The sequence below is a fragment of the Dromiciops gliroides genome, chromosome 1, assembly GCF_019393635.1.
Source record: "Dromiciops gliroides isolate mDroGli1 chromosome 1, mDroGli1.pri, whole genome shotgun sequence".
Taxonomy (NCBI): Eukaryota; Metazoa; Chordata; class Mammalia; order Microbiotheria; family Microbiotheriidae; genus Dromiciops; species Dromiciops gliroides.
The window spans coordinates 452,704,522-452,730,501 of NC_057861.1; the positions used below are offsets into that span (position 1 = coordinate 452,704,522).

General features: G+C 36.5%; 1 protein-coding gene across 1 annotated transcript in view; it reads left to right on the forward strand.

The window, feature by feature from the left end:
• Positions 1–25,980, forward strand: part of ADGRV1 (adhesion G protein-coupled receptor V1) — a 786,537-nt gene that overhangs the window by 255,664 nt on the left and 504,893 nt on the right. The window contains 6 exon segments of the mRNA XM_043996987.1: positions 4,607–4,781; positions 11,134–11,269; positions 14,037–15,091; positions 19,709–19,826; positions 22,072–22,243; positions 25,209–25,451. Coding sequence (XP_043852922.1) covers positions 4,607–4,781; positions 11,134–11,269; positions 14,037–15,091; positions 19,709–19,826; positions 22,072–22,243; positions 25,209–25,451 — 1,899 coding nt within the window.

Below are 25,980 nucleotides of genomic sequence, written 5' to 3' on the forward strand. Positions count from 1 at the left end.
ATTCATACCTGTGCCTTTTGTCTAAGTATATTCATTTCAGCTGCCCTAATACTGTGAAAGATCTTATGAGTTAGAAGTATTATCTTCCCATGTAGAAATGTAAACAGTTTAATCTTTTAATATCCCTCATTATTTCTTTTTCCTGCTTACCTTTTTATGCTTCTCTAAGATCTTTTATTTGAAAGTCAAATTTTCTATTCAGTTCAGGTCTTTTTGTCACGAATTCCTGAGAGTCCTCTTTTTCATTGAAGTTCCATTATTTTCCTTGAAAGATTATACAGAGTTTTGATGGATAGGTGATTTTTGACTGTAGTCCCAGTTCCTTTGCCCTTCAGAATATTATATTCCATGCCCTCCAGTCCTTTAATGTAGATGCTGCTAGATCTTGTTTTATCCTTATTAGAGCTCCACAGTATTTAAATTCCTTCTTTCTAGCTGCTTGCAATATTTTCTCTTTGACCTGGGATCTCTGGAATTTGGTTATAATATTCCTGGAAGTTTTACTTTTAGGATCTCTTTCAGGAGGTGATCTGTGGATTCTTTCAATTTCTATTTTACCTTCTGCTTCTAGAATATAAGGGCAATTTTCCCTGATAATTTCTTGGAAGATGATGTCTAAACTCTTATTTTGGTCATGATTTTCAGGTAGTTCAATGATTTTCAAATTATCTCTCCTGGATCTATTTTCCAGGTCAGCTGTATTTCCAAGGAGATATTTCATATCACCCTCTATCTTTTTATTCAGTTGGATTTACTTTATTGTGTTTTCATTTCTCATAAATTCACTAGCTTCAATTTGTTCAATCCTAATTCTTGGGCAATTATTTTCTTCAGAGAGCTTTTGTATCTTCTTTCCCATTTTGCTTTTCAAGCTGTTGATTTTTTTCTCATGACTCTCCTTCATGGTTCTCATTTCTCTTTCCATTCTTTCCTCCATCTCTCTAAATTTTCCTTCTATCTCTCTACTTTCTCTTTAAAGTTGCTTTTGAGCGCTTCTATGGCTTCCATATTTTTCTTGGAAGCTTTGGATGTTGAAGCTTTGACTTTGTTATTACCTTCTTCTGAGGGTGTATTTTGGTCTACCCCTCCCCCAAAGAAGCTGTCTATTGTCTTCTGTTTTCTTTGCTTACTCACCTCAACCTGGAAGCAGATGTCTGATTGAAATCTGATTCTCTATGTTCAGAAGCTTGGTGTGCCTGTGCCCCTCCCTGACTGGACCACCACCACTCAATTTGGCCCACTGGTTCAGAACCAGGGCACTTTTCCCCAACTCTAGCAGAGACTATAGCTACTTCACCCTGGCTAACCACCAACTCCCCTCATTGGTCTGCAAGCTGAACCTCAGAAGAAGCCGCTGGTGCCAAAAACTCAGAGGCATTGGAGGCACAGTCTGTTCCTGGCTGGGTCTGGACCGCATGCTGAACTCCTCTCTCAGCCTGATCAGCAGGTGATCCCAATTGCTGTCTTTGGCAGGAAAATAGTCTCACTCTGTTCTTATGTGTGCTGGGCTGTTTGTTTGTTTTGGTGTTTTTTATGGCATTATTTGGGAGTTAGTGGACGGGTTTATTGGGAGCTTGCAGGAGTCACAGCTTCTCCTCTGTCATCTTGGCTCTGCTCCCTCTCAACATTCATTTAAAGTGTAATATACATATTCATGAATAAATTATACTAAAATGGATTTTTACCTTTAGCATATAGAAATAATAGATCTTTTAGAGTTAAGTTAGAAGTTGCATATAGGCTATTTGAGTAGAAGAGATAGTTTACAAAATAAAAACTAGTAGACTATAATATTGCTATTTTAATAACTAGTCAAATAGGTATTTTGTTTCATTGTTGTCCTTTTTTCTCTCCTTAAATCTCTTATCACATCCACTTCCTCTACTCTCTCAACTCATGACCTTCCCTCTCACTTTACTGAGAAAATTGAAGATGTTTATCATATGCTTCCTCTTTTTATTTTCTTTATCTCAAAACCAATACCACTTGATAACATCCCCAGTGGGATCACCTTCTTCTTGCCAAGTTCAACCATTCTTTAATGGATGGGAGCTACTTTTCTTCCCAGTGTTGGACCAACCAGCTTGAAGAGAGTATTCAAGTAGTGGGGAAAATAATTTTCTCCCTTCTTGGCCCAAGAGAGAATATTACTCTTTTTTTGAAGCATTTGGGGTTAAGTGACTTGCCCAAGGTCACATAGCTAGTTAAGTGTCAAGTGTCTGAGGCTGGATTTGAACTCAAGTCCTCCTGAATTCAGGGACGGTGCTTTATCCACTGTACCACCTAGCTGCCCCAAATATTGCTTTTGATCTACCAAGATCAAAGGGGAAAATCATTTTCTTCATATTAAATGACGCTGTCACACTTTGAGTTCACAGTTCCTTTATTTTAGTTGGACCAATGTAGAAATATTTTGCTACGCCCAATCCCTCTCTCTGGGATGGCCCCTAGTCTCTGCTTAGCCCACTCATTACCCCATGGCACTATCATGTGTCTCTGTGTGGAACACCTCCTGCCAGGTGCAGGTCAGGGGATGAGTCACTAGGCACATTTATATGTCTTTCTCTGGGACTGTCTGTGTGTGGCTATGCACAAGCATGCCAGGTTCTTTTCATTAAATTCGTTATCTCTGGAGACATAGAGCAGGGAGATCAGTGTGAAGTGATGACTGGCTGAAGTGGAGCAAAGCTCTTGGCTATTGTGGAGTGCCAGCCTGCTTATGGTAGAGAGCCCACCATACCCCATATGTGACATCATGATGTGTATTTAACTTGGAGCTCCTTAAGAGCAGAAACTTTTTTGTGCCCTTCTTTATCCCGAGTGCTTAGCACAGTGCCTGGCACAAAGTAGGCTCTTAATAAATACTTATCGACCAACTGATTGCATTATAAGAACCTCTCTTTTTCTTTTACCACCTGTTATCTTGAGTTAAGAAAGGGGGATAACATTGATGTAATTATATATCTGTCTATTAGTCAGTGTGGCAGACTGGATTGAAAGCTGGCCTTATAATCAGGAAGCTCTCAGTTCAAGTTTTGCCTCTGATACATACTCATTGTGTGACCCTGCATAAGTCATTTAACTTTTCAGTAACAAAAACAACAACTAACAATAATAATAATAGGATCTTTATAGCACTTTAAGGTTTGTAAAACATTTTACAAATGTTATCTTGTTTAGCCTTATAACAACCCTGGGAGGTAAGTGCTATTATTATCACTGTTTCACAGGTGAGGAACTGGAGGGAAAAATCAGGTGATTTGCCCAGGGCTACACAGCTAAAAATGTCTGAGATAGGATTTTAACTCAGGTCTTCCTGACCTGAGGTCTGCATTCTATCCCTTGTACCACCTAGCTGCCTTTTCAGTGCCTAAGACAGCCCTCTTAAGATTATAAATTTTAGGGCAAGCTCTGATCTGCATTAGTTAATAGAGTTTCCTAACTAGGAGTGCTCCATGCCAATGAAATTGTGTGTGCAATCCAGAAAAAGATACATGGCCTAGATCATTAATAACAATTTAATATAACCTCTGATTTTACAAAAATTGAAGCACAGCCCATATTCTTGCCTTGTTTTGTATATTATCTCCAGATAGTATCATGGGGAAGTGCTTGCTTTGCTCAGGATGTAGAGATCACTTTTACAGGATAAAGTTTTACATGTTCCAGGGATATCTTTAATGAAATATGATCTCCTTGAAAAAAAGATACTGAAGAGGCTCATGGAATTACCCAGTTTCACAGCCTCAAAATCATCCTTGGGCCAACCTTCATATTCCATCAGTTTTTGAATCTTGTCAACTTTACTACTTCAATGACCTTCACCTCTGTCTCCTCACCTATGGAGGGGAATTATGAGATGTAAGATGTCATTTGGTAGACTTTTCCAAGATGGATGTTCTTTTTGTTAAGTGATTTTTTTTTGAAGAATGATAGATCTATTTTTCCTCCTGTAATTATTTAAATTAATATTTTTATATTATTCCTCCCAGAGTCAGTAAACAATTAGATATAGGTTTTACATGTATAATTATGTAAAACAATTCCATATTTGTCTTTTTTTTTCTTTTGGTGAGGCAATTGGGGTTAAGTGACTTGCCCAGGGTCACGCAGCTAGTAAGTGTTGAGTGTCTGAGGCCGGATTTGAGCTCAGGTACTCCTGACTCCAGGCCCGGTGCTGTATCCACTGCGCCACCTAGCTGCCTCCTATATTTGTCATTTTGTATAAGAAGACCCAAATAAAAGGAAAAAAATGAAAGTGAAAAACAGCATGCTTCAGTGTCTGTTCAATCAATATGAGTTTACTCTGGAGGCAGGTAGTATGTTTCATCATTAGTCTTTTGGGATTGTATTGCTGAGAATAGCAAAATCATTCACAGTTCTTCATCAAACAATATTTTAGTTACTATGTACAATGTTCTTCAGGTTCTATTCACTTCACTTTACATCAGTTCATGTTAATCTTTCCAGGTTTTTCTGAAATCACAAGATGGATGTTCTTAAAATAAATCATCTACATGTAATTTTTTCTTCCTTTAGGAAATACATAACTGTTCCAATTTACAAAGCTGTGACAAATTAATCTTTTATCCCCTTTCTACTATAGGTTGGGTTTGATTCTACTGCCTTTCAACTTACCAACATCAATAGTGGCACAAGTTTGGCTATTATATCCAGGAGAGGTACCTATGGTTCTTTAACTGTTACTTGGAACTCTGGTTATCCCTCTGATTTAGAAATTCCAGAGTTTGTTAACATAGGCGACGTTACACCAAAATTTGGTAAGTGTAATTTTTAATTATTCAAACCTACAGAACTTTAGATGTTTGACTGAATTTTTTTGGGGGGGGGCAGGGCAATGAGGGTTAAGTGACTTGCCCAGGGTCACACAGATAGTAAGTGTCAAGTGTCTGAGGCCAGATTTGAACTCAGGTCCTCCTGAATCCAGGGCCAGTGCTTTATCCACTGCACCACCTAGCTGCCCTGTTTGACTGAATTTTGAGGGACTGTTAGCAGATTATAACCTACTGGGGATCAGAAGTATACTGGTCTGCTTGATGCAAATGATAAGCTCCTTTATTATTGTTGTTGGGAAAGTTTTCATGGACTAATAATGGACTTCTCTAAGAGGGCTGTCCAGAAATATATCTGTTTTGTCTTGCAACAGAAAACCTATTTATCAAGGTGTTTCTTTCTTGGATGGTGGATTCTCAGTATCTCAGCTATTTACATAATGAAAAGAAGCAGTAGGGCCCCAGAAAACAACAATTCACAAGTCAGTTTGTAGAAGAGTAGGAAGCCACTTCAGGAGTAGAGTTGAGAGGACTTCATTGGTTTGGGGTAAATTGGAGATGGACCTGGGGCCAAGTGAATTGGAGGTTAGTGAAGAATAAGAGCTAGGAGTTAGAGTAGTTTGGAACTGGAATGCAGGTTGACAGGAGGTGAGCAATTCATGACGTAGCCATTTTAGAATAAACAAATTTCTACTTTATAGAGAAAATACATTTTTCCCAAGTCAATAATTTGGGCTTCTCTGTTATTACAAGATACACTCTAATTCCTAGTGAGCCCTTATAGTTGTTTTTTTAAATAGAACTCTGAATATGGAATTCTATATGGTACACAGAAGTGGTTTTATATGCCCATTTTAGAATGTCTATGTGAATAATGGCAATTTTTAAAGTAATGATAATATGGCAGACTTTCAAACATATACAATAATTCATTTTTTTAAAGCTTTGACATCATTTGCTAGAACAGTTGTCATCACTGCTTTACTATTTCTCCCCAACCATCATTTTCTAGAATTCCTAGCCATAATGGAGATTCCCCCTTCACTAAAGCACTTTATTATCTTCATCCCTTTATTACAATTTCACTCCTAGTTCCCTGGTGATATCAAATATGTAGGGGAATGAGGAAGATGGTGCGTTTCATTATTACTCCTCTGGAGGGCAAGACTAGTCATTATATTGATCTGAATTATGCTATCTTATGTTGTCATTTTTCCCTTAAATTATTGTGGTTGTTTCAAATCTATTCTTCATCTTCACCATGACCTCTAGTTATTTTGCCCCTCCCTATACTCTCACTGCCCTGGTCTCCCTTCCTTCCCTTCTTAGTTCATCCTATAGTTACTTGCCCTCCGCCCTAGAATCCCTAGCCCCTTTATCACATGGCCCTGATGATTATGTTCACTGCAAATTCATATTCCTTGATCTCAACTGGGCTTTCACTGTCTCAGTACAATCTTTTGTCCTCCCCTCTTTCCATTTATTTATCATATATCTGTATATTCATTAATTTTATGTGCATTTATGTTCTTTCCCACTTCCACCTCATTGAACAGTTTTTAAAAAAGAAATAAAAACAAAGCCTTCATGACAAATGTGCATTGTCCAGCAAAACAAATTCCCACATTTGTCATGTCCTAGTTCTCATTCTATATTGTAAGTCCATACCTCTTTATCCAGAAATGTGGAGTGTATTTCATCTTCGGTGCCATGGATTCATGGTTTATCATTGTATTAATTAATAAAGTCTTTGAAATTTTCTTTATATTGTTGTCTTTTTATAAATTGTTCTCCTAGCTCTGCTTACTTTAGTCCGTAATATACAAGAATGCTATTGAACTTATATGTATTCATTTTATATAGTTAAACTTTGCTGATCTTATTGTTTATTGTTTCAGTTAATTTTTTAATCATTTATGTAGGGGTCTCTCTCTATACCCTGTTATATTATCTGCAAGAAAGTGATAATTTTGTTTCCTCTTTGCCTATTATTACTTCCTCTATTTTTTCTTTCTTATATTATTACTCTAGCTAGCATTTCTTGGTCTGTGTTAAATAGTGGTGATAATGGGTATCCTTGCTTTATCCCTGATCTTATTGGAAAAGCCTTTATCTTTTTTTCTGTTACTTGTGTTTGTTCTTGGTATTTTTTACTATATTATGGAATGGACAATGTATTCCTATGCTTTCTAGTATTTTTTAACAAAAAAATGTTAGATTTTTGTCAAAAAACTTTTCAACATTTTGAGTTAGTTTAGTTTTTAACATTATTTATATAGTTTATTATAGTTATATTCTTCTTTATGCTGATCCACCCCTGCATTCCTGGCAGAGTCCAATCTTGTCATTACATATAATCTTTCTTATAGGCTATCATAGTCTATTTACTAATATAGGTCCCTCTTTCTGTAGAAACTGTTTGACCATGTGTCTTGCTGTGGTTCAGGCCCATTCTGCCTAGATGTTACCCAGTGCCTTTTTGTTCTTCCCTAATTGATTTTCCATGATGATACCTACAAAGGACGTTCCAAATCTTTTTTTTAATCCCCAATAACCCCACTACCATTCTTTCTTTCAGCAGTTGTGCTTTACTGAGAAAATCAAGGCCATCCATACTCAACTCACTCTTCTCCCCTATTCCCTACCACAGAACCACTCTAAATAGTTTTTCATTCTCTCTGCCTTTGGTATAGTCTTTAAGGAAGGATCTCCCTCCTTTTCATGGCTAATCCCTCTATTTGTGTTCTTGAGTCTATCTTCTGGAAGCTTTTTCCAGCAGTCATTCCAACCATCTATTGTTTTCTATATATCTGCAAATACTGGCTCCTTCTGTGATGTTCTCCTGTCTCACTTATCCTTAACAGGACCAAACAAAATTTTCATTCAATCTTGTTATGCCATTTAGATACATCTCTTCTACCTTTCACTGCCAGGCTCCCACAAAGTTGTCTTTCCTCACCAGTGACACTTCTTCATAATGCACTCATTTTCTGTTTTCTTATCCTACCATTTTACTGGAGTTACCAATGATTTCATAATAACTAATGATCTCTCAGCTGCTAAATCCAATGGGCTTCTCTTAGCTAATATTTATATAGCACTTACTATGTATTAGGCATTGTTCTAAGAGCTTTAAATTTTTGTCTCATTTGATCCTTTCAACAACCCTGAGAGTTGTGTGATTTTTATTCCCTTTTTATAGATGAAAGAACTGGGACAAATAGACGTTAAATGACGTGCTCAGGATAACAGAGCTAATAAGTTTCTAAGACTGTTTTGAACTCAGGTCTCCCTGACTCCAGGCTCAGTGCTATATCCACTATGCCTCCATTTGTCTACTTCTTCCTCCTGGGTACTCACTCCTCATAGGAGATACTTCCTTCTCTCCTGTTTTTCCTTCAATCTGCCCTAGCACCCCTAATCTCTCTCCTGACCTTAAATCCTATGACTTTAACTGTCTGAATGCCCTGGAAGCATCTCAAAATCCACATGCTCAAAGCGAAGCTTTTCATTCCTCTATCTCCCCCACCCCAATCCTGTTGCTTTCAGAGGTGTTTGGTTCAAATCATAGTAGCATCAAGACAGCAAGAAAACCAAGTGGTAATTAAAATAGAATTTTAATTGAATGGTCATAAGCTCACATTATAGCAGTGGAGAATGCCTGTGAAAGAGCAGCAAGTAGGAAAATCTGATATCAATGGATGCATCCAGAGAAAGGTTTCAAAGATCTTCTTCAGGGTGTTATTGTTCAGTCACACATGACTCTTTGTGACTCCATTTCGGTTTTTCTTGGCAAAGATATGGGAGTGGTTTGCCATTTTCTTCTCCAGGGAGTTCATTTTGTCTGGCAGAGGCTAAATGACTTGCCTAAGGTCACACAGCTAGGAAGTGTCTGAGGCTGGATTTAGAACTCAATTGTTCTTGTCTACCAGTTGTGTACCAGACCCAATGCAGTATCCACGGAACCACGGCTACCTTCCTCATCTGGGTTGTATGTAGCTTGTAAGTCTCTGGGCAATTACAGATTAAGGACCTTCATCTGACCAGCCAGATTCAAGCCATGGTAACTACTTGGCTTGAGCAAGTGTTGATAATCCTACTGCCTGGGTCAGACAGCTGCCATTATTGTAGCAGAGAGCTAGGAGAGAAATTTTTGTTCACCCTGTTTTTATGTTAAAAAAAAAGCTTCGAATTCCCTGTTTCCTATGTCTTTTTAGGGCATCACTATCCAGCTAGTCACTTGGGCTCATAATCTTATAATTATACTTGATTCTTCCCTGTCTTTCACCACATCCTCCACCCCCAAAATCATCAGTTCCCAAGTCCTGATGATTTTGTCTACAACTATTTATATCTCAAATATATAACATTTTGCTTATTGATACCACTGCCAACTCAGTTCAAGATCCTATCACCTCTTGCTTTGATTATTGTAACAGCCTCCTAATTGGTATCCCAGACTCCAATATCTTTCCCTTTCCAATCAATACCAATTAGGAGGCTGTTAAGAACTCCTGCACTACACCATATAGATTTACTTTATATACATATTCCTGTGCTTAAACATGAGATTGTACTTGTCAAAATCACTGCCAATTTGTTAATGTGTACCTGCTAAGAAAAAAAAAACTTCCAAAAAAACCCCCAAGCCTTTTTTTCTTCATGCATTCTTTCCCAATAGTATTGGAAGCCTTAAGCCCTAGATCATGTAGACCTCCTTCACCCCATCCCTGACTACAACATTCAGCTCTCTTCAGTTTCCTGGAGTGCTCAGTGGGGAGAGGAACAAAGCCAAGGAACTGTTCCCACTGAAAGCACTACTCTCCCTTTACCTGCCCACAGAGGGGCTTCCCTCTGAGAATAGCCATTCTGCTATGAGTAATTCGACTCTGTCTTCCTCTCCTATTGTTAACAAGGCTTTAGGGAAACAAGGAAATTAATAATAAACCATGCTCTCCTTTTACTTGAAAAAGTGAGGCACAAGTATATGTGACTTGATTTCACTGTAAATTGCTATAGTTCCTCATTCTGCTTGTATAGGCAGATATATATGATTTTTAAAAGGATGTATATTTTTAATCTCCTTAGTTGGTATACTGTAACCATCTATTTGCATGTGTGCTGTATCACTCCCCACCCCACTCACAACACACTTGTTTCTCTGTGTGACTCTGAAGCAGGGGTTCTTAGAACCGAGGTCTGCGAACTTGTTCTTTAAATATTTGGATATCTGCCATTCAAGATAATTGGCTTCCTTGGCAATGCTGTGTATTGTATTGTATGTAGTTTTAAAAACATGGAAGAATACCAGACTGCCAAAAGGGGTCCATAACACAAACAAGGTTACAATTCTCTGCTTACAGCAGTTGGTAGGCGGGAGCTGGCTCCAACTAAGAGTGCCTTAAAGCTGAATGTTATTAAAATTTTCAGTGTGGGGCCTTTATCCTTAGAAATTGGCAGACACTATAAATCAGAGCTTGATTTATTGTTTTTTGACTGTCTAGACTTGAAGTAATAGAGAAAATGTTAATAATGAAGATTAAGTTTAAAAGTGTGTACTATGTACGTTTGGAGGTTTTGGGGAGAGGTTATTGTTAAACACTTACCAGCACTACCCTATCTGGAGCTGAGGATTGTTCCTACTATTATACTTTAGGAAGTATCCCAAAATACAAGATTTTTGTTTGTTTGTTTGTTTGTTTGTTTTGCGGGGCAATGGGGGTTAAGTGACTTGCCCAGGGTCACACAGCTAGAAAGTGTCAAGTGTCTGAGGTCAGATTTGAACTCAGGTACTCCTGAATCCAGGGCCGGTGCTTTATCTACTGCGCCACCTAGCCACCCCCCAAAATACAAGATTTTACCACACTTTGTTCTCAGCCACAACATTCAATTCTTTTTTTTCTCCCATTGCATAGACAATTGTACTTTTTCATTTTTATATTTTATATTTTATTTTTATTCTTTGCTGAGTGAAAGGTTCTGAAGAAATCCTTTGACAGACCCACTATTTCATCGACATTACCATTCTTTCTCAGTATGGACCTTTTTGTTCATCTTTCATTTGTTTGTTTTTGTCATCTGTAAATCCTCCATAATGTCTCTCTCTAGCAAATGGACTTGAGAGACTTCTTACTGGTTTCTTTTGGGCGTTGGGGACCTTCAGCATAACAGAGCATTACTTTTGGCTGTCCATCTGCTGCTTTAATCTTGCTGCATGGCTGGCCCATCTGCTTTCTCAGTTTTACATGTTTTTGGCATGCTCTTCACAGTGTTAATAAGAATTCAGTTTTTATTTAAGCACTGACTATCCACCATCTCTTCTTTTCATATTCCTTTCCAGGCATTCTTACATTTTCTCATAGTGAGAAAAGTAAAGAAGTTTCATTATCCACTATTCCTAGACCTGGCCGACCAGAGGCATTTATTATTCATTTATCAGTAGTGCTAAGTGGTACACCTGGAGGAGCTCGACTAAGGTAAATATGATTAAGACACAATTAAGCAACTTTAATAGCCATTATAGATGGACATGAGGAAGAAAAAGAAGCCTGGTGACAGATATTTAATCTAAATCTATTTTTCCAAGATGGGAAAAAGTTTGGAGTTAGCTTTCTTAATTCAGAAACGTGTCTCTGGTTTTAGAAGTAGGGCAACAAGTAGTGTGTTCTAAAGCCAGCATGTTATCTGAATTTCTATAGCATGGTAGTTAGTTATCCCTTCCATACATCCTCTCTATACTTTGTGAAGGTCATTATCCTTTTGTCCTAAGCCGCCCATACAGGTGCTGTCTCCAGCCATACTGAGAGGGTTGATAGGGGATCAGAAACAGGCAACTGTCCTGCTTCTTCTCATGAAAAAGAATTGGCCTGGGGTTATACCTTACTTCCCTGTCCCCATCATCCCAGAGGCTATGAAGTTGGCCAACTGGCATGCCACTTTTGAAATGATTGCCAACATCTGATAGAAAAAGAAGTTGGAAACTGAAATATTTCTCTTAACTTGAGACAATTTATTGAAATCAGAAGTGAAATACTGGCACCTCTGAGTACCAAACTGGATTTTAAAACCAGTTAGTCTGGCTGGCACATAATTTTATTTTTAAATAAAGTCGCTACAGGGGCAGCTGGGTGGCACAGTGGATAAATCACAGGCCCTGGATTCAGGAGGACTTGAGTTCAAATGTAGCCTCAGACAGATGGCACTTGCAAGCTGTGTGACCCTGGGCAAGTCACTTAACCCCCATTGCCCCGCAAAAAATAAACAAACAAATAAATAAGTGAATAGATAAATAAAGTCACTACATATGAATGCCACATCCATGAGGATTCTCCTATGATTCTTCACTGTAGTATGTATGTGACCCAGGCTTCTCTGCCATATCTGCATCTCTAATAAACAACTAGACTAAAGTGACTTATTAGTTAGTTGTCAAATGACTAACCTAAGTTTGGGGAGGCTAGAATAGGTGTTTTTGTTTATTTTTCTGCTATAGCCACTCATGAAGATGGTCTATTAAAGCCTAATAATGGGTTGAACCTACAGGGGCATGAAATCATATTCCTTTTGAAGTATAGTCTGACTGATATCAGGAAACTGGTCCATTGACAAATAAGCCACAACCTAGAGGAATGTAGGGAAGCATTGTGGTACAGTGGACAGAGTATTGGGCCTGGAGTAAGGAAGACCAAAGTTCAAATCTGGCCTCAGGCATTTACTGTGTGAGCCTGGACAAGTCACTTACCCCTGTTTACCTCAGTTTCCTCATATGTAAAAAAAGCTGGAGAAGGAAATGGTCAACCACTGCAATACCTTTGTCAATAAAACCCTAAATGAGGTCACAAAGATTCTGAAATGACTGGACAACAAGAATAGAGGAATATAAGTACAGTATGAAAGAGATCTAAGAAAGAAGCAAAAACATTATCTCTACTTAAATAATAAGCATAATCAAAAGGACATTGCAACCCATTTAAAGGGAATTATGACACAATCAGACTTCAGTAGCATGGCTTCCAAAAATTAGAAAAGCAGGGAAACATAGCCAAGTTGCCATTCACTGCCAACAGTCCTAATAATTTTTGATGACACTAAACATTTTGTGAATTTATGCAAGGAAAATCTAAGGTCCTTTCTGGTTCTAAAGCCTATCTATGATTCTGTGACTCTGTGAACCTCTTCACAGTAGTTACATACAGACCATAATTTATGCATAGTTTATACACATTACAAAGTAAAATACACAGTAAGAGCTTCATTCTTTCTAGGATCTTATTAAGAAGCCACACTTACCAAGATTGTTTTATTCCTCTATCTATTGTGAGTTGTACTACTTATGTCTTAGTGCATTCACATTATTTAATATCCTATTTCCAAAGTGCTTTGTTTTTATGAAAAACAATAAAAACATGGGAAGTATATATAAATTAAAAAAAATAAAATTGAATGTGATTGCCTTCTTTTTCTCATTCCAGGGTAATGGCAATGGGCTTCAGTAAATGTACTTGGACATTTTTGTTATTTAGTAATTTTCAGTCATGTCCAATTTTTTGTGACATCTTTTGGGGTTTTCTTGGCAAAGATACTGGAGTGGTTTACCCACTCCTTCTCCAGCTCATTTCACAGATGAAGAACTGAGGCAAACAGGGTTAAGTGACTTGTCCAGGGTCACAGAACTAGTAAGTATCTTACAAAGAAGAGTCTTCCTGATTCCAGGCCTGGCACTTTTCTACTGCACCACCTATCTGGTATGCTTGGAAGACCAGGAATATTGATAGACAAGGAAAAGTGGAGAGAATATGGTTTTGTATTATATGCATGCTGTGGTTCTTCATTTGCCTGTAACATACATATAGGGTTCTTCTGGACATAGAATCCAAAAGGACAGGCAAGAGATAATGCTAACTTTGTATTTTATAGGATATTTTTGTCTATTTATATGAGGATTCTCAAAAAACACATGGGAATGAAACTTTCCTGATGGGTGTTATATTAATTATCCTTTCAGCCAAGGCTGTATAGTCTTCCATCTACCAAAGTCACTCATGTTTTGGCAGATTGATAAACACTTGTCATTCTAGAATGTTGAGGACATTAGCCTCATCAACCAATATAATATGTTTTTACTACTCTGAGGAGATCATGTCAGTTTTAAGAAACATGCATAAAAGGTTAATCTTTTCAGAAGAGCTACTACTTCTTAACAACTTAACAACCTTTGATGATGGGGGTGTTATTCCTTTTCAGACCAGGATTTACTGTGGCTGAAATCGAGCCAATGGGAATCTTTCAATTTTCCCTCATCTCAAGAGATGTCATAATATCAGAAGATGCACAAGTGGTCAGATTGAATGTACAGAGATTATTTGGTTTCCATGGTGACTTGACTAAAGTGACCTATCAAACTACAGCAGGAAGTGCAAAACCTCTGGAAGATTTTGGACCTGTTCAAAATGGAGAACTGATATTTAAAAAATTACAGACTGCTATTGATTTTGAAATCACTATCATTGACAATCAACTTCCTGAGATGGCAAAAGTTTTTTATGTCAATCTGACATCTGTAGAAATTAAAGGTTTACAACAGCTTGATGCTAATTGGAAACCACGCTTAAATCCAGATTTCAGTGTTGCAGTTATTACTATATTGGACAATGATGGCCCAAGTGTGATTGATGTTTCTATACCTCTAACAACTACTGCTTTTCCCAAGGCTACTGATGTTGTATCTCACACAGTTGTCACTCCCCCTGAAACCATGAAGACTACTGCCATTCCCCAGACAACTGAAATTGTTACCTTTGTTCCTGAAACAACTGGCATTGTTGTGCCTGAGAAACCTGATATGGTCACTGTAACTGATATTTCCATCAAAGGAATATTTAGTCTTGGGCCACCTATCATTTATGTTGAAGAAGATATGAAGGATGACACACTTGCTACTGTAGAAATTCTTGTCCGGAGGACAAGTGGATTCACTGGTAATGTCAGCATAGCTGTTAAAACCTATGGGGGAATAAGTGCACAGAGAGAAATCGGTGAATTTCCTTTTCAAGATGCCTATGGAATTTCTAACCTTACATGGGCCAATGAAGGAGAAGATTTTATAGAGCATTCTTTCATTCTTACATTTCTTGATGGAGAAAAAGAAAATAAAGTATATGTTCAAATCTTGGATGATGATAAGCCAGAAGGACAAGAATTCTTTTATGTTTTTCTCACCAACCCTCAAGGTGGAGCCCAGATTATAAAAGGAAGGGATGACATTGGATTTGCTGCTTTTGCAACCATCATTATTAAAGGTATTTTTGTCCTTGTTTGATAACTGATGGTGAAACCTAGGACAGAATTTGGTATAGGAAAGTCTACTTTAAGCTCTCTCTGAAGGAAGCCTATTGGAGGCGCCCAGATAACTTCATTAAAGCAATTTTTCACCAATAACATCATTAAGTGTAGCTGCAGGAGAATATTTAATGTCTACACTAATTCCAGAGTCATATATCTACTCTCATGCATATAAATAATAGATCTGGACAAAATCTTGTACTACTTGTTTACCTCCCTTCTTTCTAGATGGACTTAAACAATCTCAGATAATCAATCTCATTGTAACTAATTCCTCCTTCCTTCTCCTACTTGAAGCCCTCCAAAGAGAATTAAATCTGACACACTTTCTCAACCCATTTTAAAACTAACAGTTACTAATTAGTATAATGAGATCTTTTTTTCCCCATAAATCCTTGTGGGATTCATAATGAATATAAAATCACATCTGAAACTGCTTCTTTAAATTTATAATGTTTACAATTATGTATATATATATATATATATATTTGGGGGGGGGCAATGACAGTTAAGTGATTTGCCCATAGTCACACAACTAGTAAGTGTCAAGTGTATGAGGCTGGATTTAAACTCAGATTCTCCTGAATCCAGGGCTAGTGCTTTCTCCACTGCACCACCTAGCTGTCCCTGTTTACAATAATATTATTGTTAGATTAAGCATCTTTTATGATCAGTGTACTGTGATAGGTGCTAGAGATGTGAAAATCTAATAAGGTTCCTCCTTTACCCTCAAGGAGTTTACAGTGCAAAATGACGAATGAGAAGAAGACTCCAATGACTATAAAATACTTTGAGATGATAGACCCAAAGTCTCTTAGTTCTCTAAGGCTATTAGTTATAGAGAAGTTTCTGGTCTACATTTATACAGGTGATTTTTTTTTATTGGAAGATCCTTACGCCATAGAAATCATAGCTGTAGACCAAAAATTACATGGTATGGTGTGGACCCTATTAAAATATATATCTATATAATATATCTACATAAATATGTATATATATGCATATATACACATATGTATGTTATACATATATACATACCTATGTATATGCAGTCACATACTGCAGTGTAATAAGGGCATAGTAGGACAGTGCATGGAGTAATATATACAATAATGTTTGTATATAGATATTGGGAAAGGAAAAATCAGAGAAGGTTGTTATGAGCAGCCTGGTCTGCCCAGCATAAAGAAGGTAGGAAGTGTAAAGTTAGGATAGAAAAATAGAGTGGGCTCAATCTGTGGAGTGCTTTAAAAATTTTTATCATTTTTATTTAATATTTTGTTTTCCCCCAATTACATTTAAAACAATTTTCAACATTCATTTTTAAAAATTGAGTTCCAAATTCTCTCCCTCCCACCCCCCTCATTGAAAAGGCAGGAAATTTTAAATAGGTTATATATGTGTAATCATGTGAAACATATTTCCATATTACTTGTGTTGTAAAAGAAAACATAGACCAAAATAAAAACCCAAGAAAAATAAAGTCAAAGCAAAGCATGTTTCAATATGTATTCAGATTCAATCTTTCCTTTCTCTGGGGATGGATAGTATTTTTCATGCTAAGTCCTTCAGAGTTGTCTTGGATCACTATTACTGAGAATAGCTAAATCATTCACAGTTGATTATTTTACAATATTGCTGTTGCTATGTATAATCTTCTCCAGATTCTATTCATTTTGCTTTGCATCAGTTCATCTAAGTCTCTCCAGGTTTTTCTGAGAGCATCTAGCTCATCATTTCTTATATCAAAATAGTATTCCGTCACAATCATATATCACAAATTGTTTAGCCATTCCCCAATTGTTCGGCATCCCATCAGTTTCCAATTCTTTGCCACTAGAAGAACTGCTATAATTATTTGGGCATAGTTCCAAATTGCTCTGCATAATGATTGAATCATTTCACAACTCCATCAACAATGTATTAGTGTCTCAATTTTCCCACATTTCCTACAACATTTATCATTTTCCTTTTGTGTTCTACTAACCAATCTAATAGGTGTAAGATAGGACCTCAGTATTGTTTTAACTTGCATTTATTCAATCAATAGTGATTTAGGGAATTTTAAAAATATGGCTGCAGATAGTTTTGATCACTTCATCTGAAAACTGACTATACATCTTTTTCTATCATTTGTCTATTGGGGAATGGCTCTTAATTTTAGAAATTTGACCAATTTTTCTATATATTTGAGAGATGAGGCCTTTATTAGAAAAAGGCTTCAAAATTTTTTTTCAGAGTTATAATTGCTAACTCTTGGTTGTAATCCTAGCTCCTTTCTCTGGAATACCATCTTCCAAGCCCTCCATTCATTTAATATAGAAGGTACTGAATTTTGTGTTATCCTGACTGTGGTTCCTTGATACATGAATTACTTTTTTTTTAGCTACTTGCAATATTTTCTTCTTAACCTGGGGCCTCAGGAATTCAGCTATAATATTCCTGGGAATTTTCACTTTGGGATCTTTTTCAGGAGGTGATTGATGTATTCTATTTCGATTTTACCATCTGGTTCTAGAATATTAGAGCAGTTTACCTTGATAATTTCTTAAAATATGATATTTTTATCATGGCTTTCAGGAAGTCCAGTAATTTTCAAATTATCTCTCCTGGATATGTTTTCCAGGTCAGTTGCTTTCCTCTACATCTTTTACTTGATTTAAAAAATCCTCTTTGAGTTTTTTCATGGCCTGAGACCAATTCATATTTTTCTTGGAGGCTTTGGTTGTAGGAATTTTGACTTTACTGTCTTCTTCTAAGTGTATTTTGATCTTCCTTGTCAACATATTAACTTTCTGTGGTCAAAATTTTTCTCTTGTTTGTTCATTTTCCCAGCATATTTCTTTACTTTTAAGTCTTTGCTAAAGTGAGGCTTTGTCCAGGGTGGAGGACATACTGTCCCAAACTTCAGGAGTTTTGTACAGCTGTTTTGAGAGATACTTTTAGGAACCTATAAGTTTTTGTTTTTTCCAAGGTGGTGTGATCAAAGGAGAGGTGTGTTTACTATTCTCCTGGCCTGTGCTCTGGTCTGTAAGCAACCCCAAGCACTCTTTACTTCCCTGCAACTCTGATTAGAGTCCCTGTTCCACTGTAGCAGCAAGCTCCAATGTATTAGTGCTTGTGGAGGGCTTTGAATGCTAGGCTAAATCATTTGTATTTTGTGCCACTGGTGGTGAAGAACCATTGACAGTTTTTGAGCCTCTGTGGGACATGGTCAGATCTGTGCTTTTAGAAGACTAGTTTGTCAGTGGTTCAAAGGCTGGTTTACAGAAGAATAACAGTGGAGTTATGGAAATCTATTGGAAGAAGGGTATTTATTACAGCAGTCTATGTAATGTAATGAGGGCTTAATCTAGGATAGAAGTAGAGGAAATGGAAGGGGAAAGGATGGGAAGAAGGAGAGGTTGGGCAGGTAGAATCAATGGCACTTACAAATTTTGGATGGGATGGGGTGGGTAGCAAGAGTCAAAGATGACCTCAAACTTACAAACCTTAGGGACTGGGACAATATACATCCACTTAGGAGAAATAGGGAAGCTGGGAAAAGAAATAGAATTTTGATAGGGAATGATGAGTTCTGTTTTGCTCATGTTGAGTGTGAAGTGATAGCAGGACACAGAGAATGTGAGACCTGTGTTAAGTACAGAGCTCAGAGCTAGAGACAAAGATCTGAAATTATGTGCATAGAGGTGATAATGGAAGTAGTGGAGGTAGATAGTCATTTTGTTTTGTTTTGTTTTGTTTTTGTTTTGTGGGGCAATGAGGGTAAAGTGACTTGCCCAGGGTCAGACAGCTAGTGTCAAGTGTCTGAGGATGGATTTGAACTCAGGTCCTCCTGAATCCAAGGCCAGTGCTTTATCCACTGCACCACCTAGCTGCCCCTGTAGATAGTCATTTAATAAGTATTATTGTCTACTTTATACCTTCTCATTTCTTGGCATAAACAATCAGATTGTGTGGAAGATTTCCCAACTTGGTATAGAATCTTTTAGAGCAAGTGTGTTCTACTGACATAACTTTTCAGAACCCAAGGTCATATGTCATGATTTATATCTCTACAGTTTACTTTTCTGTTACATAATCTTATTATGCTGCATTTATCCTTATAGGAATTAATTTTTATTGATCATTTATCTAATTTATTTAGTTCAAATCCCATTGTGTAATATTTTCACTGTATTCTTTACCCACTGGATTAATGACATTTAGAGACCTAAATGGAATATTATTTGTGTCAAAGAAAATGAGTTATAATTGTCCCACAAATTAATATTTGTACCATTTGTTATGCCCCTCTGCCACATCAATTAGAAATTGACAACAATGCTCAAAGGGCAAGAAGAAAGCAAAATCAATTCTCCATGTGACCCCTATTTCCACCATCTCCTAGATTTAAATTCTAATTGAAGCATTTTGAATAGACTGCTTTGAGTAATGAATTAAGAGAGATCTAGGTCCCATATAAATTATGGCATATCCCTGATTTTATTACCTGTGTTGAGTAGATGAGTGGTAGATTTAATGTTTTTTCCTAAATATACATGTATCATTACAATTTGTAATTTACCTTTCAGGGAATGATCTTCAGAATGGTATTGTAGGATTCACTGAGGATTCACAAAGTGGACTGAATCTGGATGAAAACTCTGATAAAAGAAATGTTTACCTCACTGTCATAAGGCAACCAAACAGGTACAGTTGTATATTTGGAGGATATATATTGTTGTTGCCCCATTAAGACTCTAATACATTTTTATTAAAATAGAGAAGACAGAATGAATTGTTAGAGAAGAGATTGACATGTAATTTCATAATGTCCCCAACATTCAGATGCTCTGTTTCTTTTATGTAATTTAGCATTTTTGCATTACTTATGCATTTTAAGTAGGATTAAGTTGGTTAGTACCTTGATAGAACCAGACTAACCAAAGATCTAATTTGTTTCTTCTCTGTAAGAAATAAAGTGTTCTTTATTATTTTGGTGGTTGTAGCTTTCTATGCTTCTTATCAACAGTATTTTGAAACTTCTGATCACCTTTATTAGTACAGTTTCTACCCTTAGTGTATTTCATATGAAGCTAAGCTTACAAGTTGTTCTTATTTTCTAAGGGAGAATAGATATAGAAAATCAACTTTCAATTTGGAAATGAATGCTTTTTTTCTTATCAGTGCTATGGTTTAGATTTTAACTGCTATCAATGGATCCATTTTTACCTGATTGTCTGAATGGAATAGAATTCTAGAGTCTTAGACTTAGAAGGAATAACACATATCAAGTAGTCCAACTCATACCTGGATCAGGAGCATTGCAACAGAGGTGTTGAACTTGCAGATTGCACATAACATGTGGCCTACAATACTCCTGTGTTCAGCTCAAACAAGTTTAAATGTAATTGGGGAATATTTGATGTAATAAATAAAAAGTATAATAAAAACATAGTTAATATACATTTTAAAACTATGTCAGTAGTTTGACATCACTACTGTACAGCATCACCAACACCTAACCATGTAAATGTTTTCTAGTGATGATGAATTCATTCCCTTCTGAAATAGCCCATTCTTCTTTTGAACAGCTCTAATAATTAGGACAGCTAGGTGGCTCAGTGGATAGAGCACTGGGCCTGGTTTCAGAAGACCTGGGTTCAAATGTGACCTCAGATCACTTGTGTGACCCTGGGCAAGTCACTTAACCCTGTTTGCCTGGGTTTCCACATTTATGAAATGAGCTAGAGAAGGAAATGGCAAACTACTCCAGAACTTTGTTGAGAAAGCACAAAAGATGTCATAAAGAGTCAGATACTGTTGGAAATAATTAAACAACAACAGCAGAATAATTAGATTTATCCCTATATCAGGATGAATGTCCCCCATACAACTTTATATCAAGTTGAAATCAGTCTCTCAGCAACTTCTACCCATTACTCCTCTGGTTCTCTGGGGTCTTGGAGACCATCTGTTCTCTACATATCTGCCCATTGTTATACTAGTATATGGTTGGCATTTCAATTTCTTCATCTGCTCATCTCTAGCCAGAATTAAACTGTGAGCTTCTTGAGAACAGGAACTGACTTTTTTTACCTTTTTTTTTTGTATCCCCAGTGCTTAGCATAGTGTCTAGAACATCATAGGTGTTTGCTAAATTCTAGTTGACTAACTAAATATCTCCATTACATCATTATGGTTGTCCTTTTCCAAGCAAACTGTCACTTATCTATGTGATTTCTCAAATACAATACCCAGAATAGTCACACATCATAATTTATAGAATATATACATAGTATAATATATAATTTAATAATATATAATTTAATTAGCTGTTTTTATTTTCTTTTGAAAGCACTTCTATGTATCTGAATTTGCCTTTCAGCTCTGTATTTAATTAGTATTGTGACCTTGGGCAGATTACTTTTTCTCTGGGTTTTAAGTTTCTCATATATAAAATGATGGAGCTGAGCTAGGTAATGTTGAAGGTAACTTGTATGCAAAAAAAAGAAAGAAATTATAGTATAGCAGAAAAGGCACTATAATGTTTTTTTTTAAAAAAAAGAACTTTGTACTTTAATCCTAGTTATCCTATCTACTAACCATAAGACCTTGTGCAAATCATCTAATGTCCCCAAGTCTCAGTTTGTTTGTTTGTTTGCTTTTTTGTAAAAAGGGTATAACTATCTTGCTTTTTCACAGGATAATGAAGATCATGAGATAAAGTATGCTAAACAATTTTGTGGATTGTAAAGCAGATGCATTCTATGAAAATTGTAATTATCGCTATATTCTGCCATAATCCATAATTATAATTTGCTTTCAGGTTTTATTATATTAGTCTTATGAGTAGTATAGTGGTATATTTTGAGCATGAAAATAGGATATAATTAGGCACTACAATTTTGTACTTTGATTTAATGTAGTTTAAATGGTTTGACTTTGTCCACAGGGTTTTTGAGGATGTCAAGATCTTTTGGCGAGTCACATTGAACAAAACAGCTGTTGTACTTGAGAGAGCAGGAGTAGACTTACGTGACATACTGTTGTCTGTATCAGGAACTACAGTTTGTGTGGCAGGCCAGGTGAAGTGCCTAATCTCCATTGAGCTCCGACCTGATAAGGTAAGAACAAAATCAAATATACTCTGCTGTTTTTGATGTTCCTTTACAAAGAGTGAGATAAAATAATTTCGTTTGAAGCAAATATGCTCAATCAAAAAGCATTTGTAGAGTATGTTCTATGCCATAGGGATTAGACATGCAAAGACAAAATTCAAAGAATTCCTTCCCTCAAGGATCTTACCTTATGTAGAGGGAGACAAGCTGTGGACATATAAATATGTACAAAATATATGCAAGGGATAGTTTGAGGGGCAAAGCACTAGCAGCTGAGAAAATCTCCAAAGTCCTTGAGCAGAAGTGTTTGAATGGAGCTAAAGGAAACTAGGAAGTTTAAATGTTGTCAGGTTGGGATGTGAAGAGGGATTAACTGCAGGCAGGAGGGAAGCATGTGCAAAGACACAGACATGAAAGATGAAATGTGAGTGGGAAGCATCAAGACATCCAATTTCACTGTCTTTTTAGAATATATAAAGTGTAGTAATAATGATAAGCCTTGAAATGTTGGTTGGAACCAGATTGTGAAAGGCTTTAAATGTCAAACAAAGGAGTTTGTATTTGGAGAAAGAAGGGAATAAACATTTATATAATGCCAACTATGTGCCAGTCACTGTGCTAAGAGCTTTTAAAATATAATCTCATTTATTTGATCTTCACAATAACCTTGTGAGGTAGGTACTATTATTATCCCCACTTAACACTTCAGGAAACTGAGGCAAACAGAAGTGTAGTGATTTGCCTAGAATCACATAGTTTTTGAGTGTCTGAAGCCATATTTGAACTCAAATCTTCCTGACTCCAGGGCTAGCACTTGATCCTCTGTGCCCCCTAGCTATCTCCTAGAGATAATAGCCACTGAGTCTTATTGGAGGGAAGGATCTCATATTCCATGCCCAGCAACAGTCTTAATCATTTTGCTTCTCTGAAGATTGCAGATTTAGAATGTGTAAATGTTTTTAAGTTAGACTTTTCCTTTGTCTGCTTCTAGATATTTTTTGACATACCTTCCCCCCTTAGGCTAGCTGTCAGAGGGAAGACGATCCCTTCAGAGTTACCTCAGGCAAAGTTTCTATTGGATCCTTTTCCCCAACCCCCTGACTAACTACCGGAGATCTTTGAATTATCCTTTAGCTAGGCTGTTTACCATAAGTCTGAAGTTTCTTCTTATCCTTATATCTCAAAAAGTATTAGTGGAGAAGGTTAGATTTTAATCTTTTAAAAAATGAAAGAAAAAATCTCTCAGTGTCTTATATCGTAATTTTCATTATTTTTACTCAGATGCAAGTTTAACTGGTGTGGAGGGAAATAATAAGCCTGTAGTGTCTATTGCTTAACTTTGAAAAAGAAATCCTAGAAATTACATAAGATGCCTGCTCCTCATAAAGAGTTTCAATCACATTTAGGAGTTGAGAGAGGTTCACACATGACCACATGACTTAGGTGGTTATGTTTCCCTATCACACTTCATGTTTATTTTATGCCTCTAACAGTTTGTAAAACTGAAAGATTTCTCCTGTTTCTATTCCTAATTATATGTTGCCACATCTCTTCTGAGAGTTCTTCACCTCCATTATAACATCTTTCTTTGAAGTGAGGGTTTGTGAATGATATTAAGTAAATGTATAATCACCATCACAATGAGAAACATTTTTCCTGGAGAACAAAGACACAAGACTCTGTAACAGAGACAGAAATCCTTATTTAAACAAAGAGGGGGTGTGCCTATCTGCCTGGACAGCCCATGGGCATTGGTTAATAATACTCTTCTCTCCCAGTGCTTCTGATTTGTTTACAAGGGGAATTGAGATTTTCAGCAATTGGGGAAGCCACAAGCAAAACTTCAGCAGGCAACTAAACAGCAAGTACAAAAAAAAATCAAATAAATAAGTGCTACATAATATTTATTAGGCAGTTCTACCCCAACTTCAGATTAACATTTACCTGCCCAATGGCTGAGAGGAAGCATGCTTTTTTATGAGACTGGAGGATTTTTTTCTTGTGTTTCAAAAGAGAATAGATGCACAGGAGCCCATGAACAGACAGAAACATATAGGGCATTCAAAGAGCACACAGGGTTTCTTTCTCCTCACCCTCTTTGCAAAGAGAATTGAACAATGCCTGGCACATAGGAATCGCTTAATAAATGCTTATTGACTTGACTTGGAGCTGTTATCAAGTAACACTTTGACATTCCAGTAAAATGTTTTTCCCACAAGGGTCTATATAGTCTCTTCCAGACTCAAAAACAATGTGGTTTAGCTCTTAACCCATAATCCCCCGCCAAGGTAAACATAGGTTGGTGATTTCTGATATCCCTTAACACTTGTGTTATATAATGCTGATGAGAAAATAGAAGCTGTCTTTGGAAGCTGGGCTAACTTGGTTACTATGGGTTAACTCAATGGGTCCAACAATGAAGTTAAATGAGAATTTTCAATCATGAACTAGGGAATGAGTCAGCATTATATTATGAGTTTGAATCCAATCATCCTTTGGAAAATAACTTTCATAAGGTGATTTAGAGGGAAATATAATAACAGATGGACAAATTCTCATCAGGACTCTAGCTATTTTGTGTTTGGAAGATGGTTAGTAAAATTATGATACTTACTGATAAGACTTTACTTCTGAAGAGGAGAATTCCAAGAGAAAATAAATGTGTTTATGATTGACAGCTAGAAAGCATGTAGAAATGTAAACACATCAAAGAAAAACCAGTTATCTTTATGATTGGTTCTATCCTTATTCCAGGACCTAGAGAGTTGTTATATACTTATTTATCGTTATGAATTTTTTAAATGACACTTCTGGATAATGATTGCATAGCTAAGAATAACATGGTATCTTAATAATTGATGATAATATGTAAGGCTAACAACCGTATTGCTATAATTTGTTAAGACCAGATTTATGGGAAAAAGAATGAAATAATAATAAAAGATACTCTCCCCCCCTTATTTCTTGGCAGAAATCTCAGTTTGAAATGTATTTTTTTGTGGAGCTCTATGAAGCAAGCATGGGAGCAGCAATAAACAGCACTGCCAGATTTGCCCAGATAAAAATACTGAAAAGTGATGGACCTCATAGCCTCATCTATTTTTCAGTGGGGTCTAGGCTTGCAGTAGCTAATAAGAAGGCCACTTTAATCAGTTTGCAGGTGGCTCGAGATTTTAATACAGCACTAATGGTGTGTGTTAACTTCAGTACACAGGTAAGAATGGTGATATATGGTGTATATATGAGATTTAAAAATCTATCTTAAATAGTTTTAATGCAGCTAGGTGACAGTGTATGTATTTTTTTCCCTAAAAGAAGGTAATACTATTAAGGTTACTTTTAATTTTTTATATTCTTCCTTACAATCACTTCATTTTTCATTTCTGCAATAAAATGTGTCAACTCTCCCCTTTCCCTTTTCCAAGTAGATTATTCATTGCAATATTTTTGCATAATTCTATTCTTGAAAACAATTAGAAAGTTTTGGTGAGTACATAATGAAACACTGCCTGATAGGTGGCAGGCATATTGAGCGTATTACTCTTTAACTTTGAACTAGTTATTCATTTACCAATGAAACTCTTTGTCTATTAAATTTCTAAGCACTAAGCAGCCTATAACATTCAACTGCATGGTGCTATTTGTTCATTCTCCCTTCATTCCATGTGAACTGATCTAAGTGGCCCTTGGACTACTGTTGCAGTTATTGGCGGTAAAGGTTAGCACCACTTCAACATATGATG